This window comes from Lissotriton vulgaris, chromosome 12, assembly GCF_964263255.1.
Source record: "Lissotriton vulgaris chromosome 12, aLisVul1.2, whole genome shotgun sequence".
NCBI classification, from domain to species: Eukaryota; Metazoa; Chordata; class Amphibia; order Caudata; family Salamandridae; genus Lissotriton; species Lissotriton vulgaris.
In genome coordinates, this window is record NC_141700.1 from 411,287,416 (window position 1) to 411,307,843 (window position 20,428).

Below are 20,428 nucleotides of genomic sequence, written 5' to 3' on the forward strand. Positions count from 1 at the left end.
GAAGCCGACACTGCCGACAGCAAGAGCCTTTGTGGGACAGTCCGTGCCTGACTCCTGGTCGTCGTCTCCTGGTCCACGTGGCTGCAGAGACAAGCTTCACAACATCACCCGATTGCTTCGTGACATCGCCTGGTTCCTTCCTGGTCACTGGCTAGTGACCCAGACTCTGTCCCTCTGCTTTCAGGTACTCTTCATCCTCAATCCGCCCTTGGATCCAACCGAACACTTCTCTCCTGGTCGCCTGCAGCATCTTTCTTCACGGCCCCATAGGATTTAGCGACGAAACCAGACACACTTTGACACCTATGCACCCGCTTCCTCTGGGTGAGGTAACGCGAGTACTTTACAGCTCCTGTGGGTATTGACTATCCAACCTTCTAGGTTTCAAGTAACTTTCATCGAGTCCAGTCAGAAGTGCCCTAAAAGAACTAGTTTCTAACTCTTTTGTTCCCATTCATTCTCTATGGTAACTTGCGTGTGAGTAAAGACTCTTCACACGCCTCCCGTGGGCCTCCTGCTTCCTATCCCTTGGTAGTACAGCGTAGCCCCAGCAATTCCCCAGGCCCTAGGCCTATTCATTTTCCGAGCAGTGGTACTTATACCACTATTTTGGTATATGGTTTAGCGTGCCCCTAGGGGCCTACTGTATTTTGTGCAACTTATTGTATTTTAATTAAGTATCTTGTTATGTGCTTGTGCCTCTGACCTCATAAAGAGTTCATATTGATTATCTAGAAATAAATACATATATATTTTATATATATCCTGTGTGGTGTCCTTTCATTTGATATTAAAAGGGGTTACATATGGTAAAACAGCTGGCTTCACATGCCCTCTTGAGTTTAGCCTAAGACTGCTTTGTCCCTGCTACCACTAGGATAGCTGGTCTAAAAGGTTGACTTTACAACTATCACCATAAGGGTTGTTTGGACTGGTGCAAGGTTCTCACTAGAATAGTGAACATCATATATCAGGCCAGCTTCTCACATGCCTTACCCCTCAAAAGAGGAGAAGGAAAGCCATTAGCTGCACCCTAAAAGATTCTTCAGCTTTTATATTAATCACACTAAAACTAGTGAGTGGACAATCAGCTTTTTGGGGGGTGATGTCAGGGACAAAGAAAGATAAGGCTGTGCCGAAATGAAGTTTGTCAAGGTGGATAGTCTTCTATATTACGATCTGCTATCCACTGGCCAAGCAAATAAGCACATGGCTACCATGTATTACTCAGAACCTGGGTTGCATACGCATTATGAAGCAATAGTTCCTGACCGAAAAAATCAGAAATACATTAATCCTTTTTTGATAAGAAAGGTATAGTAACCTCCTCTTGAAACACTAGTTTACTTCGGAAACACAACAGGTAGTCCCAATTATAATTAATCAAAGTGGTCATGCCATTAAATTTACAAAATACACCACAAGCAAATATGTGCTCATAGAAACACGTGCATAATAGAGGTGCAGTACTTGTGAGGTGGTGAAAAAATTAAACACAAAGTAACAAATATTGCTCAGATGCACTTGAGGTCAAGGATGGCTCCTATACTTTTTGGAATACGGGTGAGTTTTACTTGGTAGAATTCAACCAAGATAGCTTTTAATCCAGAGAATGGCAGTCCAATTGTAACATGTTGTTGATGTTTTGATCTCCTAATGGCAAATAATTTCAATGGGGCCTTCATCGTTACTGTGATGTAGCTGCACCTCAATCTGCAAAAATGTGCAAGGCACCAAAATTAGGTATTCAACTAGGGAAGCAAATAACCTAAAAGCAGTGACCCTTTGTATGTTCACAGCTTTTCAATGTGTATACAAACAGCAGCTAACATTTGGAAAGGAAGTTATTTTGCTTTACAAGTGTGTTCATCCAACCTGCTTTGAGTTTAAAAAAACGGAAAGTAAAGCCAGCTCCTCCTCCCTCACAATGTGTCTGAAACCACTGTGCACTACCGGAATTCCCTTTTGGTGAAGTCTCACCGTGACAGTGAGATGCCTTGAAATGTCTGGCAAAAAGTTGAGCCATCAAATTTTTTTTGTTTTAACTTTTATAATGTACAGCACTTCCCAAAGCCAGAATCACCTTCAGAAGTAGAAGAGTCAGGGCACACTAAGTACTAGGTTAGGTTGAAACTTTAGCATAAAAAAAGAGTACACCTGGCTCCCTTAATAGGCTTTGTCTAACTGGAATCGCCACATCGCATTTCAGATTTAGCAACATGGTGCTTTGCCAGAACTTTTTCAATTTAACATTTGTAAAAAATATGAACCCTTAAAGAAGGAACATAGGGATTGATTTTGACTTTGGCGGAGGAGATGCTCAGTCACAAAGGTGACACATATCTTGTCCGCTGTATTACAAGTTCCATATGATATAATGGACTTTTAATACCGCAGACGGAATATCAGTCACATTTGTGACGGAGTATCCCATTCGCCAAACTCTGAGTCAGATCCTGTGTTCTTAACATATCCCAGTTTTCATGAAGGCAATATTTTTTTCTCATTACCCTTCTAGCTGCATTAAAACTGTGGCTTTGTACCATTATTCTTCTAACTTAATTTTCATATACTGCTGCTAGTAGTGTCCTTATTTATAATTGGTGTGAACATGTGTATTTTTTCCTATTTATTGTTTTTCAGATTGAAGCTCCCACTCTATCTCCATATCCGTGCACAAGGTTTGGATCACCACGCCGAGTCCAGCTGTCCCAGAATCACCCAGTCTACATTTCTCCTCACAAGAGTGAAGTTCCTCTTGCCCTACGAGAGAAGATTTTCTATTATTTCAGTAGCAGTCCCTCAAAGGTATGCTGGACATATTAGAGAATTTGATTCATTCATTGGCAATTCATTGTACATGTGGCTTTTTGAGTGCTGTATGAAGGGGAAGGTTTTGCCAAATTCTAACCAGAAAGGAGTATCACCACATGACAATGTAGTAAATTGTTTTATTGGCAATGCAAATCACCTCTGGGGATAATGATGAATATGGTGTGTTTCTTGGCTTGTACCATGGTTTAAAGCTTCAAAAGTGATATAATATATATTTTTATCTTAATAAGAACTACAAATTCAGACTTTGATTTAAAGGACTTAATGTATATTTATGTCATTTCCTGGCAGGAAATATTTTTCTTTCTTCACAAAACACCATCTTTTCTTTAGAAGTGAGCTTCATGTCACAGAAAACTTGTGTATTGTTTGCCTTCCAAATACCCAGTTTCCAGACCACTGCAGAAAATGTCCAAGATTTCCAAGGTTCACCCATGAGAATGGAGAGAAAATCTCTCTTCATGGACTTGATAAGGAGGAGCTCAGATGTTAACTGTTCCTCTCGCGAGAATCTGGAATGTCAGGAGAGGGAGAATAAGGGGGACCTTCTACCAGTGATTCAATTTTTTTGCCATTCTAGACACTTTAAATGATATTGGTATTTGAGCTATTCTTCAAGATATTTTTCAGGACATGTACATATTCTGTGTCTTCAATTTCTTCAAAGTGAAGACCCGGAAGATATTCTCAGACCTTTGCCACCGGCCATAAGTCCTTCCATTGGCGATATCAATACTTTTCAGGAAGTTTTAATTCTGATGGTTTCTTCTAACCACAGATTCCTCACCTTTGAAAAATTTGCCAGGTGAGAGACGGGGTCCAGAAGTTTACAAAGCATTTATCCTTCATGCCACTAGTTGGGCGCCATGCAGCTCCACTTTGAGTTTGTTCCACCCCGTAAGTGGCAGAGCAGACTCACATATAGGTGCCACCAATGCACACCAAAATCAGTTCTTTTCTTTCCATGCTTTTGAACGCAATTCCAGAATTCCACTGCCCTTTTTGTCGGGTGACAAATCTTTTCAGAAATCTTTTCCAGTGTTTAAGAGATCGATGTCCCCACCAAACACTACAGGAGTCAAAACGTGTCAAGACTGTCTGAAACAGATGTCAGGCAGACATGCAAAAGGTCTGTTTCTCATATTTGGACTCTGGGCACGACTTCAAGACGTTCATAGAATGTACCTTTATACACCCGAAGGCCATCCCGGACTGTGAATCAAAACTGTATGTCGCCAAACACCAAAGGAACCTCAGGTCCTCTTCACCAGGCTGCCGGGCAGCTGGATGCAGGGGTGTCTTTTGAGGTTGGATTTCACGTAACATGGCCACTCACAGTTGAGGGGTCTCCGTGCAGAGGCTGCATGTGACATTGAGTACTGGAGGGTTCAACCCACGGTAGACTCGGACTCTGGTGTGCTAGGGTACCTCGCTGGGACCGGTGGGCCACTCTGATTCGGGCCATAGGCGTCCGGTGCAGTGCTGGTTCCAGGCATCTGGTTTCTTTGTCCTCAGCAGGCTCAGAGTCTGTCTTGGGAGTTTCTTTTGAACATAGCTCCTTTTTACAGGGGATCCAGTGTTTGCGTAAGGTAGTCTGTATTCCCAGGGGTTCTGGAGATCGTTGGCTGCAGGACAAGGTGACTTTGGCGCAGGATCTTTGGCAACTGCGGACGGGCCGGCAGGGCTGGGGCCAAGTCAGTTCTTCTCTGCAGTCTCCTCTGCTGAGCGTCTTCTTTTGTCCTTCTTCGTAGGTTGCGGGAATCCCCTTTCTGGGTTCAGGGCTGCCCCCTAAATACTGTATTTAGGGGGAGTTTTAGGGGTCTCGAGGTCAGTAGTCAAGGGGCTACTGACCTTTAGATTGATCTCCACCCTTGGTGTGCTCCCCCCACATGGGGGAGTGGGCACAATCCCTCACATTGATTGGAGAGGGCCTGCCATTTACAAGAGTGGGCTTCAACTCGCCTCTCTCACCTGAGGGGTAGGGTTGATTGAGGTGAGCACACCTTCTGGGCAGCTCTAGATTTTCTCACCTGTCTTCCAGCCCAAAAGGGGGTGAAACAGGAAAGGGGGCCTTCTCCTATATAGCTGGAAAGGCTGGGGGTCGTGTTACAAATGCGGCAGGGCCTTTGAAGCTCCCCTGCACAAATGGCTCTTCCTGACCTGGGGGAGGTGTGAACACCTCCGCCCAGGAAAGGCTTTGTTTCTGTGCTCAGGGAACTAAGCCTCCCACCCCAGGGAACACTCTAGACATGGTGAGCCAGAGCCTGAGTCGACTTAGCGCCTCCCACTCTTTCTGGGAGCCGGAGCGGTGCCACTCAAATTAAAGAGTTTTACGAGGCAATGCACTGCGTATTTGAACGGAACGACCCTGCTGGTGAGCCTTCGGACCCAGCGTGGTCTGAGGGGGCCTCATCGTGTTCGACTCCGTCGGCTCTAGCCATGGTGCCGGTGGGGCCTCAGGGATCCAATCCCAGAACCGGATCGATGCCTGACCTCAGACCCAAAGTTGGTGGCTGCGGTTCCGCCAGTGCCCATCACGAGGCCCCTGGACTTGAACAGTTGCCGCCAGCATACCAACACACCCGCGCCCTGAATTGTCGGGTTGGATAATTTCGACTTTCGCGAACATTTCCAAGTGAGGGCCGCCATTCTATGAATCCTAAAGGAATTTTTTGACGCAGAGACTGAGCTTCTTCTATATTCACCAATGATGTCCGTATATGAACACAGAAAGTAACGGATTAAGTCCTATATGTTACCTCCGACATCATCACCTGAATAACTGTGTGGAAGGCCAACGACCAGTAACTCGGCACTGTAGGAGTGGGACTGTGACCAATCAGTTTTTTAAGACCATCCAGATGTAGGAGGATCTTGATCATCCCATATAAAGAAAATTTGGGCTCACAGCTTTTTTAACCACGGTACGAAGTTTGTGTCATACACGTCCTGAGGAAGACCCGCAGGTCGAGGTCCCCAGCTACCCCTGTACCACCAGACGGGTCGAAACGTCGACGCTCTTCTCCAAAAAATAGGACCACTGTCGTTTCAAACATTATACATGCCAGTTAAAGAATGTATAAATGCTAAAAGAGAAATAAGCAATCAGTGGCCTTATTACATAATTTGCTGAATTTTGTACAGCACTGTTTTTTCAACTTTAAAAAAACCCTATGTCACTATTCTGCTGAGGCTTACACCCTTTCCTTCAAAATCACTTTTTCTTTCTTTTTTCCGACACCCTTGTAGAAGCACGCTGCTCTCCTTGTCACCGTTCGTTTTTGAATTTTTTATTAATGTATATTCGAAATCTTTTCGCTGTGTTGGAGCAATTCATTAAAACTCCTGTTTGAATAAATTAGTTTTCTTGAGGTGGATGCTTTGTAAGTAGAATGAATACTTTTTGATTAAATCTATAAGAGGTGATTAATTCTAACACCCATTCAGTCACAAAAAATGATTAACTGTGAGTACTGATTCATTGAGCCAATAATCTATTTCGGGTTGGGCCATTGTTTTTGCTAATAAGTGCCCATCAGCAGCGCCAGCCCCATTCTCATCCCGATGACACAGAGCCGGAATGATGCCGATTCCGACACTGAATGAACTCAGAGGTTCTACGTTATCGTGTCAGCACTTTGAGGATGTGCTAGGCTCAGAAAAGGAATTTAAGGGGGTCTGTGGACTTGGACTGGCATGGGGATCGTGGAGAGACCAGTATCCTAGACACCTCCCCTGATACTGGCATCTTCTCTCCGCCAATGGTGGCTACAGAGAAGAGGGCATTCTATGCCTAGGTAGTAAGGAGGGCAGCTGAGGCCCTTGGACTAGATAGAGCTGCCCTCAGTTCAGGGCAGGACCAATTTCCTAACCGAGGTGCTTCAACTGGGAGCTTCTACATCCGATCCCCTTTTGCCCTTCGATGAAGCACTTACGGACGTCCTTCTAGGCATGTGGTCCAAGCCTGGCACAGAGGTTACTGTGAATAGGACAAATGCACGCCACCCTCGCCCAGTCCGGGCGGCCCTAAGTTCCTAAGCCAACACCCCACCCCAGAAAGTTTGGTGGTGCAGGCCACGACATCCCAGGGCGTGTTCCCTTCCGCCCCTCCGCATAGAGAATCCAAGAGGTTTGGAAAGAAGTTGTTTTTTTCCTCCAGCCTGGCATTGCAGTTGGTGAATACCGCATGTTTATTGGCCTGTTTCTCCCATTCTCCAAGGGGTGAAGGATGGGAGAGATGCAGCAAAATTCACCATACAGTATGGTTTTGACACAACGGATGCACTGGGTAGGTCAATTTCGACGACAGTGGCATTGAGACTCCACACCTGGCTCCGTACATCTGGCTTCTCAGGGATGTCCAGTCTAATCTGATAGGCAGGCCCTTTGATGAAACCCACCTTTTTGGGGAAATGCAGACTCGGCCCTGGTCAGGTTCAAGAACTCTCAAGCTGCGGCCAGTTTCTTGGGCTTCTCCACCACTCCTCATGGCCAGTCTTCTTTTTCTCCCTTTCTTGGTAACAGTAGGGGTTTCTAGCCGCGTCAGACTTATCCCGGCCACCGTCCCTCACAGACTACCCAAGCCGTGCGAGGATGTGGATGCTGTGCAATCCAATCCAGGAATGGAGGCCAGAATTTGTCAGCCACACTGTCCCAGGCAGCATCCAAGCACTCCTAAGCTGATTCTGCAGGACCACACTACTCCACTCAGTGTGAGAATTTGTCATCATCTCCCCCACTGAAGATCCATATCATCGGACAAGTGGGTTTTGCAGATCATTCAGGAGGGCTATTCTCTGCCTCTCCTTTCTTTTCCTCCTCTCATTCTGCCAAAGCAGGAACGGCTGACAGGATCATTTAAAATTGCTCCAAGAGGAAGTTGCAGCTCTCTTGGCCAAGGGAGCTATAGAAAGGGTCCCGGTTACAGAAGGAGGCAGTGGCTGTTAATCACGCTACTTTCTGATTCCAAAGAAGAACAAGGAGCAGCAGCCTTTTCTAGATCTTCGGACGTCAATTTCTTCCTCAAGTAGGGGAAATTCAAGCTGCTCACTCCAACTCGGGTATAGGCTGCCCTCGACCAAGGAGACAGGATGGTCAATCAAATAATCAGTCAATCAGTTAAACTATTTGTATAGTGCACTAATCACCAGTGAGGGTCTCAAGGCGCTGAGGGGGCTGGAGGGGGGGAGGGTTAGTTTAACAGCTACTGCTCGAACAGTCCGGTCTTGAGAAGTCTCCTGAAGGTCAGCAGGTCCTGGATCTGACACAGATGGGTGGGGAGGGTGTTCCACGTCTTGGCGGCGAGGTAGGAGAAGGATCTGCCGCCGGTGGTGGTTCAGTGTATGCATGGGACGGCGATGAGGGCAAGGTTGGCGGAGCGAAGCTGGCAATTCGGGTTGTAGAAGGCGAGACACTTGTTGAGGTATGCTGGACCGGCGTTGTGGAGTGCTTTGTGAGCGTGGGTGAGGAGCTTGAAGGTGATCCACTTGTTGACGGGGAACCAGTGCAGGTCCTTCAGGTGGCCAGTGATGTGGGAGTGGCGGGGCATGCCGAGGACCAGGCGTGCGGAGGCGTTCTGTATAAGTTGAAGTTTTTTGTGGAGTTTGGCCGTGGTTCCAGCTTAGAGGGCGTTGCCATAGTCCAGTCTGCTACTGACAAGGGCGTGGGTGACCATCTTTCTGGTTCCGGTGGGGATCCATCTGTAGATCTTGCGAAGCATGCAGAGGGTGTTGAAGCAGGAGGAGGGGGTGGCGTTGATTTGTTGGATCATTGAGAGTGAAGAGTCCAGGATAAACCCCAGGTTGTGTGCATGGTCGGTGGGCGTTAGTGCGGCTCCCAGCGCAGCTGGCCACCAGGAGTTGTCCCAGGCGAAGGGGGAGGAGTCGAGGATGAGGACCTCCGTCTTGTCTGAGTTCAGTTTCATGCGACTGTTCTCCATCCAGTCGGCGACGGCCTTCAGTCCTTTGTGGAGGTTCATTTTGGTGGTGGCGGGGTCCTTGGTGAGTGAGAGGATCAGCTGGGTCTCGTTGGCGTAGGAGACGATGTTGAGGTTGTGGGAGCGGACGTTGTTTGCGAGTGGAGCCATGTAGACGTTGAACAGGGTAGGGCTGAGGGATGATCCTTGTGGCACGCCGGAGATGATCTTGGTGGCTTCAGATCGGAAATGGGGGAGGTGGACCCTCTGGGTTCTGTCGGTGAGGAGGGAGGGGGATCCAGTCCAGGGCCTTGTCGCCGATTCCTACGTCATGGAGGGTGTGGTGGCAGACGCTGTCGAAGGTGGCCGAGAGGTCCAGGAGGATGAGGGCCGCGGTTTTGCTGTTGTCCAGCATGGTCCTGATGTCATCGGTGGCAGCCCTGAGGGCAGTTTCGGTGCTATGCTGGTTGCGGAATCCTGATTGGGATGGGTCCAGGATGTTGTTCTCCTCGAGGAAGTGGGATGGTTGCTTGTTGAGGATCTTTTCGATTACTTTTGCCGGGAAAGGGAGATGGGTCGGAAATTCTTGAGGTCCGTTAGGTCCTCTATGGGGTTCTTGAGTAGGGCATTTATTCCACCGTGCTTCCAGCGTTCCAGGAAGGTGGCGGTTTCGAAGGAGTTGTTTATGTTCTTCCGGAGTTGGGGTGCGATGATTCGGTTTGCTTTGTTAAAGATGTGGTGAGGGCAGGGGTCGGATGGCGAGCGGGAGTGGATGGTGTTCATGGTCTTGATGGTGTCGTAGTCATGACATGGGCCCAGGGGAGCAGGTGGTTTCTGGGGCTAGGGGGCGGTGAGTCTGCTGTGTCGGTGGCTGTTGGGGGGGGGGGGGGGGCTGGGTGAGGGGGGGGCCTGGGTGAGGGGGGGGGCCTGGGTGATGAAACTCCTGAGGATGTCTGCGATCTTGGGGTGAAAGAATGTGGCTAGGTAGTTGCATAGGTCTTGCGATGGCGAAATGTCGTTGGAACTGGCGCTGGGGTTGCAGAGCTCCTTCACGATGTTGATAAGCTCTTTGCTGTTGTGTGCGTTGTTGTCGATGCGTTCCTTGAAGTAGGTCCTTGTGGTGGTTCAGAAGAGTTGGTGGTGCTTGCGGCTAGCGTTCTTAAGGGCTGAGTGGTTGTCCTGTGTCTTTTCCTGGCGCCACTTTTTCTCGAGTCTTCGACAGACCTGTTGGGATTCCTGTAGGTCGGTGGTGAACCAGTTGGCCTTTCTGTCGGTGCGTCTGTTTGAGGGTTTTTTGATCGGTGCGCGAGTGTTGGCGCAATCGTCGATCCATTGCCTAAAGTTGCTGGCGGCTATAAGGGTATCTGTGGAGTCTGGCGGTGGTTAATGGGTGAGGGTGGTGAAAAAGCTGGACTCCGGTGACCTTGTTCCCGCTGTGGTGGGGATCCGTTGTGAGTGGTGGTGCCTGGTGCGTTTCTTGAAGGTGAAGTGGACGCAGCGGTTGTCCGTCCAGTGTAGTTCGGTGGTGTGGCTGAAGGTGATGTGGTTGCTAGCTGAGAAGATGGGGTCGAGCGTGTGTCAGACGGTGTGGGTGGGGGTTATGACATGCTGTTTGAGTCCGAGGTTGGCAAGGTTAACGAGCAGGGCGACGGAGTTGCTGTCGTCGGGGTTTTCCAGGTGGAAATTCAGGACTCTGAGGAGGATGTAGTCCGTGGACGCAAGAGCATGAGCGCTGACGATGTCGGAGATGTCGTCTATGAACTGTGGCCAGGGTTCGGGGACCCCTTCTTGGTGGCGATAACCTCCTCCCGGAGGGTGACGGAGCTGCAAGCGTTATCTGAAAGAGACTATTAGTTATAGATTCCTTACCTTAGAATTACCCCCAGGCGTCATACTGGATCTGGATAATTTTTCTTCAGCAGTACCCCTGTGGCATCGGTCAGCCAGTGCAGATCTGGAGAGAGCAGTAGCCTTAGTCATTTTTTACTAGAGTTTTTTTGACTTTTGTTGACTACTTGTTCTGAATCGTAAGACTACTGGTGCACGGAGGGATGTCACATCGACGGACCGGCTTTAAACCTTGTGACTGCTGTCACAAGTTGATGTTGGTTACCGACCCACATCTTGTGTGCCTTTGGTGTCTGTAGCGCAACAAAGACCTGAAGATGTGCTCCGACTGCCGGGCCATGAACCCAAAGTCTTTGCGGGAGTGGACCTGAAAGCTTCTCGAGGCCCGGCAGTCAGCTCTGCGCCGCTCGAGGTTCCGGTCAAGAGGGAGGTCGCGGGACCGGTCCCTGAGTCACCACCATCACTCCTCTTCGAAGTCTTCGTCTTTGAGTAAGTCGAAGCACAAGAAGAAGGCGAAGAAGCACCATCACTCTTCGCCTTCTCTCCATCCGTCGGCTAACACAGCGCGGGATGCGGAAACTCGTCATCCTTTGTCTCTGCCCGCGGAGCCTGTTGGCTCAACTCCAAGCTTCCCTCCATTCCTGGGAGCCAGAGCGTTCCCTGCCCACCTTCGTGCCTTTTACGAAGCCCTCCACTCCATATTTGGGCAGCTCGACTTCGCCTGTGCACTTTCCGGCCCCGCAGACTCAGCTGGGGGTTCTAGGCCTTTGATACCGGTGGCTCTGCCCCACAGGGCCCTCAGTGATCCAGTCCTGGATCTGGATCGGCGCCAGTCGACCTTAAAACACCTCCGGCGCTGATTCCATTGACAACACCTCCGCCCCCTCCAAAGGAAATATATCCACAGACCTTCACATGCTTTCTCCCCCTACTGTGGCTACAGAGGAGGGAGCCTCCTAAACTGTGTTGTTGCGTTAAGCAGCTGAGGTTTTGGGTCTTGAGCTACCTACGTTGGCAGTCAGGACCAACCTCCTGACAGAGGTGCTTCAACCAGTAGCAGGCTCTTCGGAGCCCCTGCTGCCATTCAATGAGGCCCTCACAGACCTCCTTCTGGGCACTTGGTCGAAGCCCAGCACAGTCTCTTCTGGATAGCATGATTGACCGAAGCCACATCACATCATGGCTCTGGGCAATCCCATTTTCCTCTCCTAACACTCCCACCCACTCTGTGTGGGACTCGGTTGTGCAGGTGCTGTCACAGTGCCCACGAGGAGGCCCGAGCCATACTCTTCCGTGCGGTCGCAGGGGGTAGAGATGCAGCAAAGTTCGCCATTCGCTTTTGGCTGGACACCGCCTACTCGCTAGGCAGGACGGTTTATACATCAGTAGCCCTGAGACGCTACGCCTGTCTGAGGTCCACTTGCTTCTTGGGTGATGTCCAATTGACTCTTTTGGACTTGCCCTTTAAAGGCTGTTGCTTGTTTGGCGGCAAGGCAGAAAATGCGCTTGAGCGCATTAAGGACTTTAAGGCCACAGCCAGATCCTTGGGCCTCGCTACCACCTTTCGCACCGTGCAGTCTGCTTTTTGCTCCTTTTGTGTCTAAGAAGAAGTGCCCCACCACGTTCTGCCCAGATCCACAGGCCTGCGAAAATTCCCAGCCTCTGTGCGGCCAGGGACGTGGGACCCACCGCTGTGGGTCTGAAGGCCAGTCCACCAGTGTCCCTTCTGCTGCAGCCTCCAAACCTTCCTAGTCTGACCTTTCAGGGCCACCAGTTGCCAGTGGGCGGCAGGACCAGCCAGCACCTCCCTGGCACATCACGTCAGGCAAGTGTTTTTTGCAGATAGTCCGAAGGGGCTACTCCCTCCCCTTTAAGATTACCCCTCCCTCCATGCCACCAACACTCCATCGCATGTCAGAGGATCACTTGGCCCTTCTCCATCAGGAAGTTGCTGCTCTCTTGGCCAAAGAAGCTATCGAGCAAATCCGTAGGTAGGTTGTGGTTGCTACACTCACTACTTTCTGGTGCCCAGGAAGGACAAAGGCCTGCGTCCTATCTTAGACCTTAAGGACCTCAACCGTTTCCTCCCGAAGAAGTTCAAAATGTTGACATTGGCTCAGGTCTTTTCTGCCCTCGACCCTGGAGACTGGATGGTAGCGTTGGACTTGCAGGATGCTTATTTTCACATCCCCGTCCTGCCAGCTCACAGGCATTACCTACGGTTCACAGTAGGGCATGAGCATTTTCAGTTTACTGTGCTTCCCTTCGGCCTTACCAGCGCCCTCAGTGTTCACGAAAGTGATAGCAGTGGTCGCAGCTCATCTGCGTAGATCAGTCTTCCCCTATCTCGACAACTGGCAATTGAAGGTGGTCTCGCTCCAGGCTGTCGTTTCCCACCTCCAGACTATGGCAGAACTCCTGCAATTGCTGGGGTTCACTATAAACATGCCGACGTCACAGGATTCCCTCTCAGAAGCTCCTTTTCATCTGAGCAGTTCTGGATACAGCGTAGGTTCGGGCCTATCCTCCTGAGCAGTGAGTCAAGGATATTCAGGCTCTGATACTGATGTTTCAGCCTCTATCCTGGGTTTCGGTAAGAATGACCCTGAGGCTGCTGGGCCTCATGGCCTCTTGCATCCTGCTGATGGACTATGCCAGGTGGCACATGCGGGCTCTGCAGTGGGACCTGAAGGTCCAGTGGGCACAGCATCAGGGGAATCTTTCCAATGTTGTCCAGATCTCGGAGGGCACTGCACACCAATTGCAGTGGTGGTTGACGAACCAGGATCGGGTCAACGGCAAATCCCTCTTCCTTCCCCAACCAGACTTCACAGTGGTGACAGATGCGCCGCTTCTGGGAATGGGGCGGCCACATTGCAGAGGCGGAGATCAGAGACCTTTGGTCTCCGGCGGAGTCCAGGCTCCACATCAACGTGATCCATCTTGCACTGAAAGCATTCCTTCCTTCTGTCAAAGGAAGAGTAGTGCAGGTGTTCACGGACAACACCACTGCCATGTGGTACTGCAACAAACATGGCGGGTGACGTGGTGGACCCTATGCCAAGAGGCTCTCCGCCTCTGGACGTGGCTGGAACAACGGGGAATTTCCCTGGTGGTTCAACACCGGGCAGGTTCCCTGAACGCTAGGGCGGACGAACTCAGCTGCCGGTGCATGATGGATCACGAATGGCGTCTTCACTCGTAAGTGGTGCAAGGTCTCTTTTGGCAGTGAGGGAGCCATGCATAGATCTGTTTGCCACCGAACGGAACATGCAATGTCGGCAGTTATGCGCGTTGAAATTTCCAAGGCGGCACTTGCTCGCCAATACTTTTCATCGCAAGTGGAATTGCAGCCTTCTATATGCCTTTCCGCCTATACCACTTCTGCCCCGAGTGCTGAAGAAGATCAAGCACGACCGGGCCCAAGTCATTCTTGTGGCTACAGATTGGGCACAAAGAGTCTGTATCCTGAGCTCTTGCACTTGGCCATCGATCCTCCGATCAGACTGCCTCTTCTGGCGGATCTTCTGTCGCAACAGCAGGGGTCGGTCCTCTACCCGAACCTGTCTAGCCTCCACCTCCTTGCGTGGAGATTGAGCGGTGACAGTTCACAGTTTTTGACCTCCCTCTCGAAGTCTGTAATGTCATCTTGGCAGCCAGGCGTCCTTCCACTGAACCGGTATACGCATGTAGATGGAACAAATTTGTGGCATGGTGCACAGCAAAGGCTGTGGATCTCCTTTCAGAGGGTCTCCTCTTCCTACTTTCTTTGGCCCAGCAGGGCTCTGCTCTGAGCACACTTAAAGGCTATCTTTCAAGTCCCCTATCGTAAATAGATTTCGTAAGGGCATTTCTTACCTCTTTCCTCCTATTCCTTTCATAATGCCCCAGTGGGATTTGAATCTGGTCTTAACCTACCTCGTGTGCTTCTTTCAAGCCACTTCATAATTGTCCTCTCAGACTATTGACCTTGAAGACTACTTTTCTGGTTGCCATCACTTCTGCTCGCAGGGTGAGTGCGCTTCAGGCTGTTTCTGCTAAACCTCCTTTCCTTGCTGTTCATCCTGACAAGGTGGTTGTCCTTTGAACTCATCCAACTTTTCTTCCCAAAGTGGTTACCACTTTCCACAAAGGACAGACCATCACTTTGCCCACCTTCTTCCTGCCCCCGCATCCTTCTAAAGAGGAAGAGAGGCTCCAACGTCTCGATCCAAAACGTGGGCTATCTTTTTATCTGGATTGCGCAAAAAAATTCCGGGTGGATGATCAACTCTTTGTTGGCTATGTGGGCGCCAAGAAAGGTCAGCCGTAAAAAAGCGGATAATCTCTCGATGGGTTGTCCTTTGCATTAAAATCTGCTGTTCCTTGGCAAAAAAGGAGCCTTTCGGTAGGACAGCATGCCCATTCCGCCAGGGCGACTGCAGCCACTACTGCTTTGGGACGTGGAGTCCCCCTCAGTGACATCTGCCAGGCAGCCATGTGGGCATCACTGCACACTTTCACTAAACATTACTTCCTGAATGGTCAAGTCTGAAGTTACAGCTTCTTTGGCCTTTCAGTTCTCCAAGACTTTCTGGTGTGAACTTGGTTCACAGATCCACCTACGGGGTTGATATTTCTGGGGTATCTATTCTAATGTAAGGAATCTATAACTAGTAGTCTCTTTCAGATGAACAAGATGAACAAGTTACTTAACTTCGGTAACAATATATCTGTAAGACATTAATTCTACATTCCTTACCGCCCCACCCATCCTCCCCCTTCTGCGAACTGATTTCTAGAGAAATGGACTCCCTTTCAGGGCCCTAGTTTTGTGCACCAGTGGTCAGTGTCTTATAAATCTCTGCGCTTCTGGCGTGGAATGCCGTGTAAAGAACGGACGTCAGCGCACAGGGGCGGTGTCTATGTAGATACTGTGACGTCATTCCAGCGATCACGACACCAACGACTAATGCGAAGTCGACCGACGCCACCTACCGACGCGCAGGGGTACTGTTGAAGAAAAGTTCTGTGGATCCATTCTGACGCCTGGGGGTAATTCTAAGGTAAGGAAACTATAACTAATATGTGTCTCTTACAGATATATCGTTACCGAAGGTAAGTAACTTGTTCATCTTGCTCGCCGCCTTATTTCATGTCCTTTTGTTCGCACCCGAGAATCCTGTTTACCGAATATTGTGACCCCTTTCCACCTAGGTCAGTCCATCACATTGCCCACCTTCTGTGCTCCCCGCATCCCTCTAAGGAAGAGGAGCGTCTCCACCATCTGTACCCAAAAAGAGCCTTGTCGTTCTACCTTGACCGCCCAAAAGAGTTCCGGGTGGACGACCAACTCTTCGTGGGGTACGTGGGAGCGAACAATGGAAGGACCATGCAGAAAAATACAATTTCTCGCTTGGTCGATCTCTGTATCAAGATCTGCTAGGACCTGGCCAAGAAGCTGCCCCTTGAGACCCGTTCCACAGGGGGAAAGGCTGCAATTAAGGCCTTGGCTTTGGGTGTCCCCATGCAAGACATCTATCAAGCAGCATTGTCTGCATCTTTGCACACATTTGCAAAACACTATTGCTTGGACGGTCAGGTCCGCAGGGACGAGCATTTTTCTCGCTTGGTGCTGCAGGACTTCCTATTATAGGATATTGGTCTGCAACTCATGCCAGGATGGTATGGCTTGGGTATTTAGTTCAAAGGTTAGGAATCTGCAGCTAGAACTCTCTATCAGATGAGCAAGTTACTTACCTTTGGTAAAGCATTATCTGATTGAGCCTCTTATCTAGCTGCAGATTCCTTACAGCCTCACCCATGCCTCCCCGCTTTATGGACTAATATTGTAGGGCTAGGGTTACTCGCTTTATCGGGGCCCTAGTTTTGCACATGACTACGTCAGTTACTTCATGGCTCTGCGCTTCTGGCGTGGAAAAAATAAAAAGTACTGACGTCTGCACGCCTGGGTGTCTCTTATATAGGCACTGCGACGTCATAACCGACGCTACCAACTTGGACGATGTCACGCAGAACCAAATGGAGCCACCCGACGCCGCTCGCAAGGGGTATTGCTCAGCTAAAGTTTCCTTATCCAGCCTGACGCCTGGGAATTCAAAGGTAAGAAATCTGCAACTAGATAGTCCGAGGTCATTGGGGGCATCACCCTCTTACCACTACTTGCATGGCTGTTCACGGACCAGCGGACACCTTTGCTCTCCTCCGCCGCCGCAGCTGGTTTAGCGGCCGCCGAGAGGGGAGAGCGAGCACCAGCACCAGGGAACTACAATTCCCAGCGTCCCACGCCTGCCCTACAGGGACGCCGACCGGCGCATCACACAGCCGCGACCGGAGGCGCATAAGAAGGAGTTGCTCCAGCGGCTGAGCGGGGGACCGAGGTCATTGGGGGCATCAGCCTCTTACCACTACTTGCGTGGCTGTTCACGGCTTAGCGGACACCTTTGCTCTCCTATGCCACCGCAGCTGGTTTAGCGGCCGCCGAGAGGGGAGAGAGAGCACCAGCACCAGGGAACTACAATTCCCAGCGTCCCACGCCTGCCCTACAGGGACGCCGACCGGCGCATCACACAGCCGCGACCGGAGGCGCATAAGAAGGAGCTGCTCCAGCGGCTGAGCGGGGGACCGAGGTCATTGGGGGCATCACCCTCTTACCACTACTTGCGTGGCTGTTCACGGACCAGCGGACACCTTTGCTCTCCTCCGCTGCCGCAGCTGGTTTAGCGGCCGCCGAGAGGGGAGAGCGAGCACCAGCACCAGGGAACTACAATTCCCAGCGTCCCACGCCTGCCCTACAGGGACGCCGACCGGCGCATCACACAGCCGCGACCGGAGGCGCATAAGAAGGAGCTGCTCCAGCGGCTGAGCGGGGGACCGAGGTCATTGGGGGCATCAGCCTCTTACCACTACTTGCGTGGCTGTTCACGGACCAGCGGACACCTTTGCTCTCCTATGCCACCGCAGCTGGTTTAGCGGCCGCCGAGAGGGGAGAGCGAGCACCAGCACCAGGGAACTACAATTCCCTGCGTCCCACGCCTGCCCTACAGGGACGCCGACCGGCGCATCACACAGCCGCGACCGGAAGCGCATAAGAAGGAGCTGCTCCAGCGGCTGAGCGGGGGACCGAGGTCATTGGGGGCATCACCCTCTTACCACTACTTGCGTGGCTGTTCACGGACCAGCGGACACCTTTGCTCTCCTCCGCTGCCGCAGCTGGTTTAGCGGCCGCCGAGAGGTGAGAGCGAGCACCAGGGAACTACAATTCCCAGCGTCTCACGCCTGCCCTACAGGGACGCCGACCGGCGCATCACACAGCCGCGACCGGAGGCGCATAAGAAGGAGCTGCTCCTCCCGCATCGCAGGACGCGCGCGGGCGGCGCCGGGCAGAGGGCGGGCCGTCTGTGGCCGTCCAGGGCAGGAGGAGGCAGGGCAGGGCCATACCCTTAACATCTGCAGCTACAAATGAGTAAGCGAAAGAAAGCGCCGACTACGGAGGAGGGTGGAAAAAATGCCAAAGTTCCTAGACACTCTAACTCCATTATGACCTACCTATCTTCAGCTGTGGGGGCCCTTACAAAGGAGATTGCTAATGGTGAGCATGAACTGGGTTTGTCTTCCCTTTCCCCAACAAACACCATTACACCTTATCCTCTGGAGTTAGCCGACTTAGTACCAACTGATATACCACCCTTACCCCTGGAACCTGTGGTGTCTATTGTAAATTACCCCCCCCCCCCCCCCCCCCATGCCCAATAAGCAATGACACTGCCCCAACACCGCCTATCAAATCTATCAAACAGAACCCTCAGTCGGTAACCCAACCAGCAAGGCGGAAGAAGGGGAAAAACGCCAACATGATGGACACATCTAGTACACCACCTGATCTCTTGGGAGATAAATTAGAGGCGCTTTTTGTTGCCAGGATCGAACCTCTACTAGTTGGTATCGCGAAGGACATTGTGGACACGCTAAACACCTGCTTGGAAGGACTTTTAAAGAAATGTTCCTTAATAGATAGACTTGTAAACACCAAACCCTCCCACATAAATTCACTTGACAGGGGGTCGTCCGTGCAGGGAGATGGGAGCATGGAGGTATCTGGTAACAGGTCAACGGTACAGGCATCTAGTAGGGTATTGCCCTTGGGTGATAGTACACGGGTCACCAAAGCACCATTTCTTTGTAAAAAGGCTAGCGCTCCAAATATGGCGGACCTGACACCCTCTCTGAATCAGCCTAGCTTACCTGCCCACAGGAAGGTTATCCCCAGTGAATACAAACTTAATTTACCACCTGAGGCGTCCCTACTGGTTGCAGTTTTTATAGAGGTACCCCCACTCATGGAGGGTGAGATGGAATCAACCTCGGACCTTATGGTTAAGGCGAACAGGTGGTGCTCAGATACATGTGGGGAGAACATTGCGGACATGATTATCCATGCAAGGAGGGTTGGTTGGATTGGTAAACAACCAAAAAACACACAGGGGGACTGTGTGGTAATTAATTTTAGCAGGGCCAACCTGGCAGATAGGTTATTTTGGGATGGCTCTGCTATATCACCAAGGGACCATCTGAGACCCGTCCCCTTGGGCTTTTTCTACCAACCCTCAGCCCGTATTAAGCTGACAAACCACTACCCAGTAAGATGGCTGGGATGGAGGCCATCACAGGGGGAGGGTAGTGCTCATGGATCCACAAATCTACAATCCTCAAGGCGACCCATTGCCCCGTCAGTACCCCCTCCCCGGGCTCCCCAGGGTGCAACTGAGGGCTGTGGGTTGGTTACGAGTAATCATTTTGCACCCTTGTCAGGTCTGGAGGACACAGACTGACTAACAATCGAGACACTGCCCCGACAGAGGGGGGCGGCAACTCAAGAGGTTGCAGTGTGTAAAATGCTTAGCTGGAATGTGGCAGGAATTAGCTCCAAAAGTGGTGACAATGAATGGTCTAGATTTGTCTCTGGGCATAATGTTATCGCCCTACAAGAAACTTGGGATGCCACCTCTAGCTTCTGGCTGGATGGGTTCATCAGCTTTGCTGTGGCTGCCACCCCCAGCAACGCTGGCAGGGCTAGGGGAAGTCTTTTAACTTTATTCTCACTAGATCTTAACGGGTCTCGAAGGCAGATCAAAAATGCATCCCCAAATATTTTATTAATTGTTGAAAGGGAAATTAGTCCCACCAGGAGCACATTATACATAAACTTTCATAATTCAGGGAACAGGGACATTGGTGAAAATAACATCGCCGCCCTAGACTCCTTTTTAACTTCCGTCAGTCGTAATACACATACTAATTGTGGAGTGGTGTGGCTCACTGGTTAGAGGCGGCAGACCCGAGAGCAGACGATGGCCCGGGACCAGGGTTCAATTCCCGAAGCAGCAGGGTCGTGGACCAGGGTCAGCGGACTCGATAATTCTCACCTTGGTGCGAACTCTAACCATGGATCACACTCGGCAACTCTGGGCATTAGCTTGCCTCATCTCCACAACGGCCCCCCACATACGCCGGGGATGCCTGGTTTCACCTTGGAGATACCCAGTTGGCACCATCTCACAGGGAAAGCCAGGACGGGTTCCCCAGCGGTCTACTGCGCAGAGATATTCCTTCGGGAGTTGATTCTAGCGCATTACAAACTCACAATTAATTAATTAATTAATTATGAATGCGTGCTATTGGGCAATTTTAATATTCACCCCTGCAAATCTATGTGTGGCTCAATTAACCACGAGGGGGTAGCAGGATCAGAGGGACCTCACTTTGAGCATACTACACCGGGCGAGGAGTTGGAAGATTTATTGGCTAACTTCAATTTCTTAGAACCAACGT

The 20,428-nt window shown here is 50.7% G+C and overlaps 1 protein-coding gene across 1 annotated transcript in view; it reads left to right on the forward strand.

Annotated features, from left to right (window-relative positions):
• Nucleotides 1-20,428, forward strand: part of RBL2 (RB transcriptional corepressor like 2) — a 1,013,578-nt gene that overhangs the window by 952,528 nt on the left and 40,622 nt on the right. The window contains exon 21 of the mRNA XM_086945179.1: nt 2,644-2,808. Coding sequence (XP_086801305.1) covers nt 2,644-2,808 — 165 coding nt within the window. The remainder of the gene's footprint in view (nt 1-2,643; nt 2,809-20,428) is intronic.